The sequence below is a fragment of the Micropterus salmoides genome, unplaced genomic scaffold (genome assembly GCF_014851395.1).
Source record: "Micropterus salmoides isolate LMB-PRFRI ecotype aquatic unplaced genomic scaffold, ASM1485139v1 Ms_hic_scaffold_3, whole genome shotgun sequence".
NCBI classification, from domain to species: Eukaryota; Metazoa; Chordata; class Actinopteri; order Centrarchiformes; family Centrarchidae; genus Micropterus; species Micropterus salmoides.
In genome coordinates, this window is record NW_024042261.1 from 30,007,155 (window position 1) to 30,024,887 (window position 17,733).

The 17,733-nt window shown below is 40.6% G+C and overlaps 1 protein-coding gene across 3 annotated transcripts in view; it reads left to right on the forward strand.

Annotated features, from left to right (window-relative positions):
* Positions 1-17,733, forward strand: part of robo1 (roundabout, axon guidance receptor, homolog 1 (Drosophila)) — a 200,482-nt gene that overhangs the window by 64,047 nt on the left and 118,702 nt on the right. Inside the window, exon 1 of one of the 3 annotated variants that reach the window (XM_038692246.1) lies at positions 7,925-8,835. The exons of the other annotated variants lie outside the window; for them this stretch is intronic. Coding sequence (XP_038548174.1) covers positions 8,775-8,835 — 61 coding nt within the window. The 5' untranslated portion in view covers positions 7,925-8,774. Of the gene's footprint in view, positions 1-7,924; positions 8,836-17,733 lie in introns of those variants that run through there. 3 annotated transcript variants of the gene reach the window in all.

The following is a 17,733-nucleotide window of genomic DNA, read 5'->3' on the forward strand; positions in this document are numbered from 1 at the left end:
GGTCCCTTGTTATTTTTTTTCAAATGACCCAGCAACAGCAGCACCACTGCTATTATTTCTGAAAAAAACACAGTAGATTATATGTTCATTTCCAGAGCTGCCTTCACCTTCAGATCAATTAGCCATCTTTATGAGCAAACACAAGAGGAGTGCTTCCCCACTTCACGGACAGCACTGTTTACTCCTCCTAGCAGAAATTACTCTAATAACTGTCAGCCATGACTGACGGCTTGATGATCTGAAAAGTCATTGCTGGTTTTATTAGAGGTGATGTGATTCATGCATAGTCATGTTGCACATGAAGTTCAGCCAGAGCCAATATTAAGCCTGTTTCTCTGAGACTCCGTGTGAGCTGTAGGGGGCTGTGGAGGTTCAGCACTGTGGCTGTGTCTCAGCAGGGCTCAGCGTCTGTGTGTGAGAGAGGAGAATATCGTGGAATTGGGGGGGCTGTAAATCTGGGCAGCACCTGCTCCCTGGACTCTGGCGCGTGGTGTGAGGTCAGCAGCGCCAGATATCCCATCGATCATATTTATTACATTCATCACAGCGCCAGTTTGTTTTGGCAGCTGATCGCACCAGGGAAAGAGAAAGAAAGAATAGGCTTTTTATTTGAGGGACGGGGAATTCTTTGGGCATGAGCAGTGTCTTTGCATTTTCCTCTTCTCAGGGTCTTCAGAGAGAGATCAGTCACTGATGTTGGCTCTAAGGCCCCACTGAAACCACAACTACTGCAGAATGATATTCTAAGTACAGTTCTGGAAAGTTTCTGAGAGAAATAACTTTGAGAAAAAAAATATTGATGTCTCATTAATTCTCAGCTCTATGGCAGTTTGGGTTTGCAGTTGAGGTTAGTCTAGAATACTGAAAGAGCAATTTGTGTTTTTACTGCTTGCAAAAATATGAAAGAAAACATGTATAAAACCAAAGTATTGAAATTAGGAATGTTTATCTAGCCTGTAAAAACAAGTTTGATCTGGACACTGACTGACTTTTTAGCCACAGTAGCAGTGTGGCTCTCGGGATGGCAATGTCCGTCTGTCTGTTGGTTAGTCGGTCCACCAATTTGGACTGAAATATCTCAACAACTATTGGATGGATTATCATGACATTTTGTACAGTTATTCATAGACCCCAGAGGATGATTCCAAGTTACTTTGGTGATCTCCTGACTTTTCATCTAATGCCAACATGAGGTTGACTTTATGATTTTGAGTGAACCGTTGCAACAACTATTGAATAGATTGTCGTACATTCTTCATTCATTCAAGTCTGATCTAAATAGTTTTCTCTTCTATGTTAATGACTTAAGAACAGGTGAAATTAAAGGTTTTGCAGGTATACTTTTTCTAAGTAATTTTTTTGATCTGTGAATCAGGTTTGGGAACTTTGGGAAGTTTTAGTAGGTGAAATTACAATGTTTAGTTCATGGAAAAGTATAAACTCACCTAGAAGAAAACATGACTGCTTTTAGTCCTATTTAGAAGTTGGGGATTCACAGATGAAAACAAATTTACTTAGAAAGATTGTAATGGCAAAACTTTTTACTTACCTGTTAAGTCATAAACACAGGAGAGAAAACTACTGTCTGGAGTCTGAGAACTGGACATTTTTACCAGTTTTCCATTAGAGTTTCACGCTGGTGAAAATGTCCTAAATGTGTTCACATAAAGGCAGTTGCAATGCATCACCTACAAAATAAGAGATTTGACCAGGAAATTGCTGTTTATGTTTTTACTTTAATAGTGGTCAGAGTGTAGCACTGATTGAGCTCCACTCTTGGTCAGGATCTTGTTTTGTATCTTACTGCCATGAGATTGGCTGAGGTCCAGCAGTGATAAGAACAAAGGAATCTCTTGGTTCCGTTTCCCCGAGTCCCACTGTCAGTCGTTAAAGCTCTCCTGTCTCTAAACCAATTAAGCCAATTAAGCATGAAATACAATGCGTTTCTATGAGTTAGGGAGTGAGGCGCAGGTCATTCAGCAAGCTGAGTTTGATGAGAAGAGGAGCAATCCAAGGACAGTCTGTACTGAAGTATTATCTTATTGTGTTCAGATCTCATCTTCCTGTTTTGCTAGTGCATTGAAATGTACAAATTGGATACGGCAGTGCTGAAGTGCTGCATAGTAATCTTAGTGTTGAATGCTTGTTACCAGCATAATAAACAACATCTTTCTATATGGAACATAATCTTGTAGGAGTTTGAATACAAGCAACTAATAAACACTTTTCTGACAACAGAAGTACAGAATATTCACATTAACTTCCTGAACGTCTGTTGCAGCAAATATTCCAACTTTGACTGTATTTTGATGTTGCTGCCAGGATGTTATGTGATAGCTGGGTTATTTTAATCAGCCTCCACAGGCCATGTCGAGGCTGACGCTAAACAGATGCTAATGTGAGGCCCATTAAAAGACACAGGGAAAGAGGGATTCAGTGTGCGCAGGCAAGCGGAAAAGCAACAGCCTGTTTATCGCCTCATCCTGCTTTGTGCTCCGAACCTCGTCGCGGCATCCTGTGAAGCTCCCCCTCTTTCTTGCCCCCCCTCTCCCCGCCTCACATTTCTTGCAGCAGCGTCATGCATGGGGACATTCCTTGAACAGAAACAGATTTGTTTAGTTCTCTGTCATTTTCTTTCACCGGACCCCTGTCCTTTTTATCATGTCTGAAAGCTGAACAGAGAGTCTATAGTGAGAAAAAGAATGTTCTCACTCTTCTGTTTATGTTTTGTTACACTCTGCTTTGCATCTTACTTGCTTTGTATCTTTTGTCCCTTCAGCCACTCTCTGGCAAACTCTCAATATAACACTAACAAGAGACATTTTTAGTCTTGTCCAGTTTTTAAAATAAGTTTTGGCTTGTATTTGAGGTTCATCTCAGTGGGTTAACTGTATTTATTCTGGGATGGAGCCCAGTATAATACATTCTTGGGCTCTTTTGTACAGCTGAAGAGCCAGATTATTGTCCATGCTGGACAGGCAGAAGGAAATGGCCTGACAATCAAAGATTTCTGTCGTAGAAGTTCCAGAAATATGACAAGACTGCACTTATTGCTTCATTTTCAGTCTCTGTTGATATATGTCAAGGTCTAAATATGGTTGGTTTTAGTCCGACAGGCCAGCTGTAATTTAAATTTAAACCCCTAGCTCATTTGGCCCCTAGCTATGTTTAAGACAAATGTCCATACTCTAATGATGTGTGCTTTAAACATTTTAGTTACTATGTTATTCATACATTTTGACAGTCTTGACTTTTAATCACAAACTGTTTGGCTGGTCTGCAGAAACATTACTAAGTCATTCATGTCAAACATAGTAGAATTCTTATCATGGCAGGGAATTGTGCAGTTAGTTGTGGCACGGTTTGTGCTCCTGGAGCTTCACCACTCCCTGAGCAACCAATCAGAAATGATTTGTTCCTTCTTTTAGCAGTGACACCATAACACCAATATGACCTTACTTGCTCAGGACTTCAGGTCATTTCACCTCTCCTCCGTCACATCACTTCTTGTCTCCCATCCATCCATACAGTCTTGTTGGTCCCACGTTAACAATCTTCACGCCACCTGAAAATCATCTTATTCTCAAGCGGGCCATGACAGAGCAGGGAGAGCTCTCCTTCTTGTAAGCCCTGTGCATGACAAAGAAGTCTTCATTGAACATGATATATGCCACAGATTCAAGAAACCACACATCATAAAATCATAAAACAGTTACTTCTTACAGGACGTTTTAAAAATAAGAGATTTACGTATGTTGCAAGGGATTGGATAAAAATTGTCTCCGTTCAGTAAATGTGATTCCATATGTTTACACTCCTAAATTTTACTCCTCCATGGAGGTTGTTGGGAAGAAAACGACAGAGCTTTAAAATGATGGGATTGAGGCCATCTGTCAGCCGGTGTTTTATCCAGTTTCCTCACCTTTTCCACGCAGCTTCAAGTCTGTTTGTGAGTATAAAACAGCCCTGAGAGTCTTGCCCTTTCTTGTCAGAGGACATTGCACTCCTGACTGGTTCAGTCAGTCATCCTAGATATTGCTTATGATGGGCTACTTGTGTAAATGTAAAACAGATCACAGCCCCCTGCAGCTATTTACTCAATAAAACCTTTTTCACCTCATGTTATTTGTTTTTATCTATTCAAAACACCTTGGAGACATGCTGCCCATTGCTAACCCACAAAGACTACAAATTTGAAGTGCTGTCTTATAAAAAGAAAAATAGCACAATGAATAAATAAAAGGTTGCCTCCTCAAGGACAGCACATGAATGATAAAAGGCTGTAGTGAATGTGAGGCAAGTGAAGTATGGTAACCATCCAACTAAAGTGCCTGTGAAGGGAGCTCAAATATACTGTACCTGTGACTGCCACATTCTGTCCAAGGTGACTCTAGCTGCAACTTTGACAAGTTTCTGTTTACTTCCTAACATATTCAGGAGGTAAAACTTCAGCCTGTGGAGTGTGAAATCCCAAAATGCATCACTTTTTCTGAAGATGGAAAAGTATTCTTACTTTTTTGTCTATTGGGAGAGAGTGTTTTGTTTGCCTCTCTACGGGGAGTATCTTTTCGAGGGGGAAAGGTTTTGTTTTATGCCATCTTGTTTTGGTGTGCTGCTGAGATGGGAATGAAAGCCATTAAATAGTCTTAGTTAGGCAAAAGGGAATGTGGGCTTCCTCGCCTTACCCCGCCTGTTTGTCACCCCATCACCTCTATGTTGAGGGGGCTTAGGTTTTGTGAGGAGTCCAACACATCTGAAAAGGGGCTCAGCATGTAGCCTACAGGATCTCCCGTCCTGCTGCATGCATAGAAACATCATAAGAAAAGATGGAACGTCCACAAACTCCTTTTGAATATTAAAAGGAGATTTATCAGAGATAAAAAGGCTAGGAAGATGACAGACAGTCTCTCCATTGAGGGACTAGATGGTAAGATGGAGAGTGCAGTGAACTTCACCATGCACATTGTGTATAGAGTTGCCCTCATTAAGATCCCATCGTACTCTGGGTGGGGGGACATTGTCACTGGATTTAGGAGACTGGCCAAGACTGCAGGGGTTTATGTATTTGGCAGATCTCAACGGTAGTAGCATGAAGGACTCTCGGTGGGAAGTGCAGCAATGTTTGCGTTTTGCTGCTGTTTTTGAGAATTTTCAAGAGGATCTTTGGATTTTTTATTATTTGCCACTTTTCAAGGAATAACAGTCTGTAGCCACTGAACCAGCAAGAAAGGCATGTTTCTGTGATAGTTATATGCACATCTACTGGCCCTGTGCTGTCTACACACATCACCATGCAGATTTCATGTTTGCTGGTGGTGCTGTTTGCCATGCTGGTCATGCTGGGAGTTCCTAAAGACCATAAGGGTCCACAGAAGTCTCATTGGTGCAAACGGCTGCCTAATAATTTTGGACTTCACCAAAACCATCAAACTTCGAGGCACTCCTACAACAAACCACATAAATGTAACCAACTCTTTCACAGTAAGTACAAAAAAGTGCTATACTACATATCCAGAAAATAATGACTCATCAAATCTTTGATAACATCCATAGTTGTTTTGGTTCACTTTAGTGACTGTTAAAGCATTAAAGCCTTGGAGCGTTTTGCAGTCCAGGATGGGGAAGTTTTTTTACCTTGTACATTCTTGGAAGTTGTTATGTGTGAAAGCAATTTGGCTGTGGTGTTAAAAGCTCTCCGCTGTCTCTGAAGCCATCGCAGCCCTGACAAGATGTCATTTTTCCTGCCTCTGCTGGTCTGATCAAGGTTACAAGGGAGGGGAAAGAGAGAGGACAGAGAGCCTCCCTGTTCACAGAGCTCAGTCGTCATATCTTGCGCATACTGTGGGATTTGTTTCAACCTTTAGAAGGGTGAAATCACACCCGAATACAAAAGGTTTTGTTGCAACATCAGACTATGAAAATGTGATGATAGAGGTGGGGCCATGGGCAGAGATCAAAGAATAACTTAACCATATGCATACTTTTTATAGAGGATGTTCTTTGAAATCTAACATTACAATAATACCAGTAAAGTCTCTTTTTCTACATTTTGCATATTCATTTCCTAGCGTTCTTCACATTTGCACATTCGTGAGGAGAAAAATAGAGATGAGAGCACTGTCAGTGATCTGTGTTTAGTGTGACATTGATTTTGCTTTTTTTTTTTCTTTGCTGTATAACATCAAACATTTGAAATGCTCGCGTCCTCTTGTAGCAATCAGCCCTCCCAGGCACCCTCCCTTTCCGGTGGGCCTAAGTGAGGACTATACTGATAATTGCTTCAGTGTTACAGTTCCCTGCTGCTGGCTAGAAATTTTACTATTCAATTGGTGGTATTCAGCTGAACAGCCACTTTACAGATCCAGTGCTGTAAAAGCTTTCAGGAAAACAGGGCACATGAGGACCAAGTGGGAATGGAGTATGTAAAACTGTAATGTAATGCACACATGGATGAATGAGAAATAAAAACACGTTCGGAGTTGAAAGACAAACGTTTTTCATTATGGCAACATTCATTCACATGTAAACTCCCGATGGAGTATATTGTGGTGTATAGAGATATGTAAAGGTTGCTGAAGGGGATCCATGGGCTAATTCCGATTGGTTCAAATAGATCCAAGTACATTTTTTAGTGCAAACACCAGAGTGCTGTATCTACCATAACTGTTGATAAGCAGCATAATGTTTCGATGAACAGATTCATTTTATCATCATTGATGTTCATTTTAGATTTGTATGTTGTTCCTTAATTTCTAGTGATTGTGTTTAAAGTGCTTGTATTTGTATTTTACTGTACAATGTGTTAAACTGTGTGTTATGGTCATGTTGAAAAAGATATGCCTATAAGAGCTACTATGCTTTGATGAAGATGCACATTGCACTGAAACAGTAGTCTTGCACCTAATCATAAATAAATCCATGTGCTCAAGTTAAAAAATAACGCATTAAGCTGTTCATTGACTTGTCCTTCACAATATATAGTGCTTTGATTATTGCACCTTCATTCAGAACAGCCTAATCAGTTGTTTCATAAAGGGAAGTGTTAGTGTTATGAGAGTATGAATATGTTCAGCCTACCATATGTGTTTTTCCCTGGTGGAAATCTTAGATTAGTTCAAGCAACCTTCACTAGAGGGCGCTGTTTGGTAGCAAATGTTCAGTGGAGCCGACATAGATGCGCTGAGCTGTGGAAATATGAAAGTCTTTCAGCTGTTCATTTTATTCATTGACGATATCCCCACATTTGAGATATTTTAATGCAAGATAACTTGCACAGTTATAAATTATATTTGGCAGATATAAAAGAGCTACTCTGTGTCTAAAGTTGGTTAGAGTCAGAGGGTCAAAGAAATAGCAGGCAAAGGCTAAACTGATCCCACCATTGTAGAGAAACCCTGATTCATTAATGTCTGAAATGGAAAAATAAAGAAACACAGAAACACATTTTTATGTGGGTAAGCCCCAAGTTTGCGTCACTTTGGGGAAAATGTTAAATTTATCTACACAACACATCATACAAAATATCATGTTTAACATTTTGATGACAGATATTTGTATCTGAAATAAATTTCATAGCATATTATAGCTAATATAGTTTGTAATAGTCATATATATCGATATTTTATTGCACTATGAAACCACAGGATGAAAAATGAAAATAAAAAGTATTTTTCTAACCATTCTATAATAACTATTGAGTTCTAAAAACACACTAAAGTCCCTTTAGGAATATCATTTGAATAGGCTGTTAAATTTGTTTTTAGTTATGAACCACAGAAAGAATGATGTCCAGATAGTTTTATATGGTTTCTCATGTTGTTGGACATAGTTAAAATCCAGTAGCCTGCCAATTTGGGCTGGGTAACTGCGCTGCTCAGTTTGATCCAGGCGGGAAGAGGTTAAATTTCTTCTCTGGGAAACATTGTCGGGTCTATGGAGGGGGTTGAAAGGCGCATACCAATTGACGAGGCACTCTGCTTTCCTTGAATGAAATGCTGTGAATATGAATCCTTACGTCTCCTGTCAAGCCTGAGGTTCGGTGTCTGCGACGCACACGGTTATCAATCGGAGTTGCAGCAGAGGAGAAACGGGGGAAAAGTGATGGAAAAGTTGCACTGATCTTGTGTCTGGATCTGGTGGATGAGGGAGGACAGGACTAACTCGCAAAGTTTCCGAACTCAAGTGACATATTCAAAACTGGACTGAAATAATGTGACATCAAGGAGCCTTATAGCGTGGACTACAGCGAGCGCTCGCGTTATTATACTCACTTTTGACGGAACTTTCAGTTACAGTGGATTTATTATTTTGTCCTTTTTTGCACAAAGGAAATAAATGATTTGAATGAGATCGCTTCACTGCTTTGAGCGCACGGCAGTAACGGCATGAATTCAAAGAAAGGCTAGAGCTCTTCTACTTATCTGTTCAGATATACTTTTAACACATGCCGTCATTCTGTTCAATTGAACTAGCCTACTGAAACAGAACATGTGGTGACATTTCGGCGTTGCGCTGTTTTTGTATTATTTCCCCCCTATCTTTTTAACCCTTATCCCATCCATAGCAAGCAGCCAAAGCAAGCTCTTAATAAACTGCTCTTGGAACTGTTATATATTTGTTCGAGGTGACTCAAAAACCAAAATCTGCGCGTTTACATTTTCAAACTCTGGATTCTAAGATTTTGTTTTGCAGTTTGACATGAAGGAGTTGTTGTCTAAATTGTTTTTTGAATAATTTGGATTACACAAGAACATTTCTCATAAGAGAGACGTTGAATGATGTCTCCAACTTCTATTGGATTTGTATTTCTCTTAGGAATTCTCCATGTGTGCTCAGGTAAGTCAGTGGTAATTATTTTCAAGTAATCTAGTAGATATAGTCTTTTATTTGGGTTTTACAAGTTGGGTTTGAAAAAGAGCAGCAGGAGGACAACAAAACTCAATTTATCTCTTTATTTTTTGTGATGCTACAGGCCTTATACAGTACATGCAGAACAAAACAGTTGAAAATGTATCACTAAAATATATGCTTTCTCAGTAAATAATGGTTGCTGCAGGGCAAATGTAAGCACAAACTTCCCCAACCATAAGAAAATACTTTTTTGAACATTGGACTTTTGTCAAACATTGACTGTGTTTTTCTGTTATACTGTGTAAGGGGTTGTCAAACTTTTTTAAGAGCTGAGAACACATAAAGTGCTGAAGCCATGTGGGATCAGTGGAGAGAGCAGCTTTCATCCTTCATGTAGACAGCATGAGCCCCTATGGAGACCATGTTTCCATGTATGTAGCAATGCTGCTCATGGATGACTGCTGAGTGCAACATTTTGTTTATGTTTTGTTTTTTTTAAATGAAAACCCATGGCATCTCAAATTAGGCTACATACATTCTTCATTTTCAGTTGTCTTCTTTTCACTCACTGTTTGTCTTTGTACAGCTTATGTGGAGCTACAACAGCTTGGTTTTAGCCATCTTTGTCCTCTGATGCCGCTTTTTATTGCATTCGTATTGTTCCTAATTATGTTACACATTATTCACACATCACATGGATGTCTTCATAGAACTCCTGGACCATGATAGCTGGGGTTTTCCAGGTCAGTTGCTTCTGAGTTATGAGGAGAAGGAAATGCCTGCCACCCCATTATAAGACATTAGGAAAAGTGCATCCTGAATGGGAGCTAGAGGGGCATTTTATTCAAAGAACTACAAAATCTGTAATAACAAAAAATAAATAAATAAAATAAAACCGTGTAAGACAAAAAAACATTTATAAGGAATAAAGTTTATTTATTTATGTTATACTCTTACATATAAACCTACTGTACCAGAGTAAAGTGACATCTGGGCCCTTTTACTGCTGTTTCTTATGGCTCCAACGTGTATATAATAATCTAAGTAATAGTTCAAGTTTCCAGATGTCCCTAAAAGTGAAGTATTTCTACATGAGTATAAATGTTAGTGATCTCAGCTCAAACGGAAAGGTATAAATTCTGTCTGGCGGACATGTTCGTCCACTTTTTGAATCAGTGTCTTTCATCAGAATTTCTTCATCCATATTCAAATGTTATTTGTGCTTCCTGATTGGTTTCTTGAATTGGGTCTTTGTTTACTTTGGGAAAGTATGTTATACAGGCCTTTGAGGAAACACTGTATCACCTAAACAGGAAGTAGGGTGAGAGGTGAGAGTTTAGAGGTAGGTGGTGGCTCCATCTGCTCCACCCTCAGCCAGATCCTGAGCCTGGGCTGAGCCACTAATGGTTCTGACCTGTGAGAAAGACCATCAGACACCAAGGTTTCCAATTACTCCTAGCTGTGGGGATGTCTGAGGATGTTTTCTGGGGAGAGGCGTGAGAATAGGGCCTGCCTAATAGAGATGGACTGGACAGCAGATACTCAAAGGATTGGTCTTGGATTAGACACTAGTGTCAGGAAAATTGGATTACACGCCACTTGCCAGGAAAAGACTTCATATTTGCTGCTAATTGGAGGGTTAACAACTTCATTTTAGTGTAGGGAAGGTATTCTTAATGTTGTTTAAATATCTCTGCAGATAATATCAAGATGATTTTCACATTGCTAGCCCGGTTGTAAGAAAGTATTTTCATACTTCTTGTATGTGTGAAATAGAGGGAGACAGATGTGATGACCTTTGCCCTTGTCAAACTCATGGTGACTTACTTATTGCCGCCTTGCCCTGTCTGAAGGTTGTAAATTGATGCCTCCATCTTTCATGTCTCACCCTGTTATCAGGCGATCTGTCTTCCTGCTATACACTAAATGGTTGTTATCTCTCCTCCAAGTGCTCGTCAGAAATTATACTCACCTCAGAGGTACCATTCAGATGAGGACAAGAGTTTGCTATACTTCTCACACTCAAAATGACACTGCGGATTACTTTGAGGAAGTAAGGGCTGATAGAACAATACATATTAACAGGCAGGATATCATTTTAAAGCAAATATCTTCTTTTTAAATATTTACATGTTGGAATCTCTTTGGGTGACTGTATGCATAATGTGCATAAGTGTGAGTATGTACTAGTGCTGAAAAATATGGGCTGTGGGAGTGGTGTCCTGGTAATCAGACCCAGCCTCGGCAGCACCTAGCCGCTGAGATCTTGACAAATTGACTTGTAAGTGCTGATAAATTGCAGAGTGCTTCCACCTCCTACATCATGATGATATGACAAGACACAGCAGGCACCTGAGCCAATTAATGACCAGAGACCACAGGTGACACCCATCTCTGTCGTCTTGCCTGAAAACATTCTCATTAAAGCTAGCCTCTTCCCTTCACCATCTCTCACAGCCCACTTTTTAAATCAGTTTTTTTTTAATAGTTGCCTTTTATTCCAAATAGCCCTACAATCATGCTGTTGTTTTTATATTTTAACCCTCTGAACAGATGTTGTGTGAGAGCAGTAAGTGTCTTGAGAAACGTAGTGTGAAAAAGTCTTAGGTGTTCTGTGTCACCTCTTTCCCTGAGTTGAAAAATCTAACACCTGTGTGAGGTGACAGTGTCCATAAAGCTATATCTCTATAACTTCCACTAATTCATATTAATCTGATCCTAATCCAAATCAAGCAGAGAGTTTAACACCCTAAGAACCAGGATTAGGCAGACTTTGGCTTAGTGAAACCACATAGAGGAATGTGGGAGGGCAACCCGTGTCGTCTTCCTGTTCATGAGAATTGTGGCCAAGTCATTAATGACTGACTATATAAACATTTCAAAGCAGTTTGTTTGAGGGTAGATAATTAGGCGGTGACTCCTAATGATCTGCTTTCCTCCAACTGCTCTTCCCTTAATGACCTAAAGGCGCTGCTTAATTGGATTAATTAACAAATCCATCTGACGTCAATAGTTTGTAATTTGCCTTGGCTGCAGCTTGAATGATACGCATGTCTGCACGGAGAATCCAAGGATTCAGATAACTTTATAAGTCTGAGGATACATCCCAATGCTCTGTGTGTCAACCTCTTGGTATTTCAAATCCCTCAGGAATTAACTGCTATCTCTCACCGGGCTTCAGTTTAGACGGTTCAGACTGAGGAAAGTTATGCTCATGGCTTGGTAATAATGTTGTTATGACTTATTTAGCAAGTGTCACTTCTGTCTGTCAAGTTGTCTGTCAGTCTAAGCTCTAAAAACGTACAGCCAGACAAAGTTAAGCTGTCTACACTAAGAATGCTCAAAACATAACTTCATATTAAGCATTTTAGTCTGGAGCTGGCTGATACTAGAAAGCAACAGGCGTGTCCAGGATATTAGACTCATGGGTCTGTCAGTACAGGAAATGCATCTTGTTCTGACAGTTGATGTGGAGGGCAAACATTCCCTGTTGCCAGTCTATGCGGAAATTATAAATGGTGTGTCCTTATAGGATGAAAGGTGTTGTCTGGTTTCTGTCTCAATTCACAAATGGCACTAAGAATTATTTATTAAAGTTATGAAAAATGCAAGAAGTTTACATTGCAGACAGAGTAATGCATTGTGTATACGCATGTTCACTTGAACTAGCTTCACCTTGGAAAAGTTTCCCAATTACTCCACTAATACAGATGTGAGTGAGAAGGAAAGGCAGAGAGGTGGGGAGTGTGTTTGTGTATGTGTGGGGTGGCGAAAGGGAGCTTAAGGAATCTCTTCATCCTCTTACCCATCCCCCGCATTTTTTGTTTTGGCCCAATTTTTTAAGACTTGCCTTTTTTGTGGCTGGTCATTGCAGAGCCTTTCTTAAATAAAGCAGGTCCGACACGCATAAAAAGCCTGTGGGGATGGGGAGGCCGCATTGTGCCCCCTTAACAGGGTGATTGTAAGGGATGGAGGAGGGGAAGAGAATGGTTCATGAGGGACTGAGGGTGTGTGAGGAGTGTGTTGGGAGTAGCGGGGGGAGTGCAGTGGGGGGAGTGTGGCTACACAAAGGCTACCCCAGGGTGTAGAAGGGGGATGGAGGCGGAAGAACGGAGGACGAAGGGGAGGACGGAGCAGTCAAACATGCCATGATACACTAGCACTGGGAATACTCTTGATCTGGCTCACTGTGCTCACATTGCATATTCTTACTAGTCCCTCATGGCAGAGAATGTGCTGATTAGGATGATAGTGGTGGAAAATAGTGAGGCAAGGACATGTGGGGAGAGGTGAGGTTGATTATTTTTTTTTTTTTTTTAAGTGCTGAGTTAATAAATAATGCAGGTACAAAGCAGTGTGTCACTGAGGGTTTGGTTTGGTTTAGTACGGACAACATCCCCCATGTGTCTAAATTCTGCATGCTAAGGTACTCCCAGAAGGCTTGCCCTGGCCCTGGCATTTGCTGCGGTGGAGAATCCATGCTATCATGGGGTGCTCTGCCTTGTGCATTTTAAAAAGGCTCAGAGCTCTCTCCCTTTCATTTTCTGTGGAGACTGGCATTAAGGACAGCCTTTCCCCAGGATCCTTCTTTTCTTTCTCACTCCCTGAGCTCAGGCCTCCTCCCAGCCTGTGTGACCATTCTATTACCCTGTCATGGCAAGGCTTGGATACACTTTTGAAATGCTAAACCTCTCTTTCGTTATAACTGACAGGGGAAAATACCATTAAAGAGGCTGAGAGGAATAGATTAAATTAGCAGTAAAAAGAGAGACTGCTAATTAGTTGATTAATGTCTTTGTTTCCTCCTCCTCTTAGCTATAAAATTCCTTGTGGTGGCACGGCTCTCCCTCCCTATCAAACATTATTTCCTGTTTATTTAAAATTTTTAAACTTATTTCTTTAATCCACACAGTGCAGTTGATGCATCGGAAGATTCATGTTTATAAGCCACTCTTATCCAGAGCTACATCAGTAACATTATGTTTGAGTTCCTGGGGCCTAATTCTGTCACATAAAGACAGTGATAAAAGTAGGAGGGGTGCGCTCTATTTAAGAGGAAGTCCTGGAAAACATAATTAATGAGAAGGTGACCTTGAAATTCCCTATTATAGGACTGCTTTTGGAGTCGCTCCCACCATTCAGTTGTAACCATGGTGAGGAGGATTCAAATAACTGGGTGAATTTCCAACATGTAAATGCACAGTCGCTTTGAGTTGGGAGATTAACTCTAATCCTGATCTATTATCAGGCTTACCTACTTTCTGCAAATTGGTGACATTTTTTCTTAAATCTGATGTGACCATTGAAATGAACACAATAATCCAAATGATTTTTTTTTACTGTAGATATGTGTATGGTGCCACTTTCTGTGTGTAAAAAGTTGCAAACATTATTGAACCCTTTTAACAGGAGTGACCCTTTTGACTTGACATACTGAAGCCTTGGGGTTTTCACCTTTTCAAAAAGCTTTTAAACTATACTTTTCAATTTTGAAAGACTTCCAGGGCTGTTTATCAGTCCTCCCATTCACCATTTCAGTCCCCTTCCACTGTACAATCCTCCCACTTCTGCAGTCACTCTCTCTCCCTCCCATGTCCCTTCGCCTCGCTTTGTACAATGAAAGCTCTAATTGAATAACAATTGTAGTCACTGGGTGAGAGATAGGTTCTTCAGTACAAGATTGCTTTTGTATTTGGCTGCATGTCTGTCACCAAGTCTTAATCGGAAGCTTCATTGTTGAAATTATTGCTATTATAAAGTCTCACCTCCACCTTCCCAACATGCACTTGGCTTCAGTATCTCACAGTTTTTGGCTCAGAACACATTGTTGCAAAATGTGTGAAGGTGCTCTGTAATAATATCTGTCCTACTTGACTGTTGGGATTCTTTCTGGCATTCAGTCTTGACAGCTGGTGTTTATCCTTCACTCAGAGCATACTATTCACTTTTGTCTCCACCTTTCACCCTCTGGAAGTGCATTTAACTTCCTCTTTTTGGGTATCCAAAGCCAAAATTATTCCAAGCATTTTCTTTACCTTTTGACTTGAGCTGAGCTTAAGCCTCCTTTCTTCACATTTGCTTTTTATTCAGACACCCATCGCATACATGGGCTGTATATTTTATTTGCACTCTTGTTCTATTTGTTTTTAGTATTATTTAAGCGCAAATGATGGATTTGGGGGACTCAATGATCACTTTTTAAGGGAGAAGTTGGGAACATCAATTCAGTGTCAGTGGAAAAAAGACATATCCTCAGGATGGTTATTTCCACTTACAAAACAGTTTGAAAGGCTGTTGGTGATAGGGATATTTCATCTCTTGCATTTGTCATCACAGCTGTCTTCTGCAGATCTGATTCCCCCTCTGTTCCAGCTCTGGAGGAAAACAGTTTTTTAATTTTATTCAGATGTCTGACAGTATTTCTACTGTCAGTATTTCTACTGTCAGGTGTAGAAAATTGACAGATGGGAAATGGTATACATTTATGATGAGCCCAACTCCAAACTTGGTTATAGCATAAAAAGAAAACAGTATTTGGTTAGATACACTGTGTACCTGGAAGGTTGGTGTGTGTTTTGAGGAGAGGACGTGGTTAAGTGGGTGCTGGAAAGCAGACAGGCCAGTGAGCAGTTGTCTGCAGAAGGAAATTTAATTTTAATGCCAGACTGGGCACAGTCTCCCCTCTGTGGATGTCTAGAAAAAGGCTTCTTGGCAGATTTCACCCCTTCATTAATTTTGACCAAATATTTACTGTGCATCGAATGGCATGCTCTCGTTTTTCCAGGCCAGGTTTTGAACAGTTTGGGGCGATTTGTGTTCCATTTGGCTGGACCTAGGCCATGCCCCACTCAGCAGGCCCATGCTGGTGTCTCTGAGATCTTGCCACATGAGAAACTGGCTCCGCTGAGTCTTAACCTACGCTGTGCCTCTGGGAGCCACGTTCCACTTTAATAATACCGCATATGCACAGCTACTGTGTATGTACCACTGTCACATATATGCATACACATGCAAAAGCTTTCACACATTGACAGTCCAATGCAATGTGCTCTGCGCTTACCCTTTCAACCTAAAGGGTACCAGAAACAAATGTGCCAAGATTCTGCACTCAGACATTACCGTTGTACCCTCGTCTGAATGCTTTAGCTGGAATTCCCTTTCAACACCCAGCTGTCTGAGATTTGCTTTAGAATGTGTTTGGCTGAACATTTAGAATAGCCTACATAAGGTCATCGGTTCTGCTCTCAGGGACTGTAACATAACACGAGTCCAGTACGCCTGTATCAGCCACTGCCATCAGCTAAATAACATTTAAAAAGCATTAGGTGCTTTTTGGCCATGCCTGCCCCGTTTCACTTTGGCATCGCTTCAGAGCTGTTCTTTTTCTTGGCACCGAGCCTAAATGCCATACTCACTGTGGCTGGGCTGTGCCAGCTGAGTGTGCTGGTCCTTCTTCCTCCTCACTGCTCACCAGCCCCTCCCCTGACTTTCCTCAACTCCCTGCCACCTACCCCAGGTCCATCATGGCTGGTCACAGGAACAGAAGTCCAGAGAGTGACCTTGGAATGCATCATCACTGCTTCATATTGTTATGGACACACAAACCTGAGCAGACAGCAGATTTTAAATTAAATTAAGCATACTGTTTTGTTTACATTAACCCTGCTGTTCTGTTTCCATTCCTCTGCAATCATTGCATAATATAGTGTGAAATTGAGCCGTACCCATTTACTCATGTTAAAAGCATGTTTATAATCCCTGCTTTTAACTATATATTTGTTTTTCAAAATACTAAACAGATTGATTTGTTCAAATACATTTATTAATGTCTTGAGGATTTCAAGTCTCATGGAAGAAGACGTTAGCAATGAGATACTCGCTGTCCCATGTTGGGAAATCAATGTACCAGCATATTCAATTACCCCTGCTTCTCCTATCCTGCTGTTGCAGGCTGCTTTCATGTATCACTGAGAACGCACTGGTCAAACCTCATTAAAAACTAGCAATGCTGGAAAAACAAAAACAAGAAGTAATTGCCCATTCGTGCTCTCTTGTGCTTCTTTTTTCTGTAATCCCCATGCTCCAAACCTTGACTGTGCTGCATACAGAAGCTTCCTAATAAAGGATTAAAGCCTGGCACATATTAATTGCAGCTCTTTTCTTGGTGTCTCTGCTCTGCTGAAGGAATAGCATCCTTGACACCGGTGTTCGGAGTTCTTTCGTGAGAAGTCCGGACCGGGTTTTCTTCTTAGGTCATCTCTGTGAATATGCAGTGGTCAACTTGAGGAGTCTACGAGTCTGCTCAAATTCAAGCACATGCACATTGTGAATAGATTGATAGATAGATACTAGACAGACTGACATACATTCATACATATGCCCTACTCTGCCCATCAGCCTGCATGGTCTCCAGAGAAAATTTGACAGGCAGCTTCCTAACAAGCATTCCACTACAGATTTCCTCCTTGTCTCAGTGAATGGACATAATAAAGCATAGGAAATGCATTTATCCTGCAGGACTAAGTTCTGCCCTCATGGCCTTCTGCAGAGTCTTGACAACTTTTATTTGTGTCTAATGATGCTCACTGGAAGAGCTTGGCAATTGTGTCCCTTGGGTTTCTATTGGAAATTCATTGTTGTGTAGTATATTTTCCTCCCTTATTGTGTCTTTTCACAGTTTTTGTCTCATGTTATGTTGCTGACAGTCAATGTGGGTTTACTATGGATAATGAGGGAGGCAAGCTTTATTTGTGTTATTAATGAATGCACCATGAAGACAAAAGACAAAACAAAGAATTCACTGTTGTCTTCAGTTGACTTAAGAGGTGTTTTATGAGCATCAACACTCCTTTATCATACTTGCGATCATGACTGGTGTTTCCC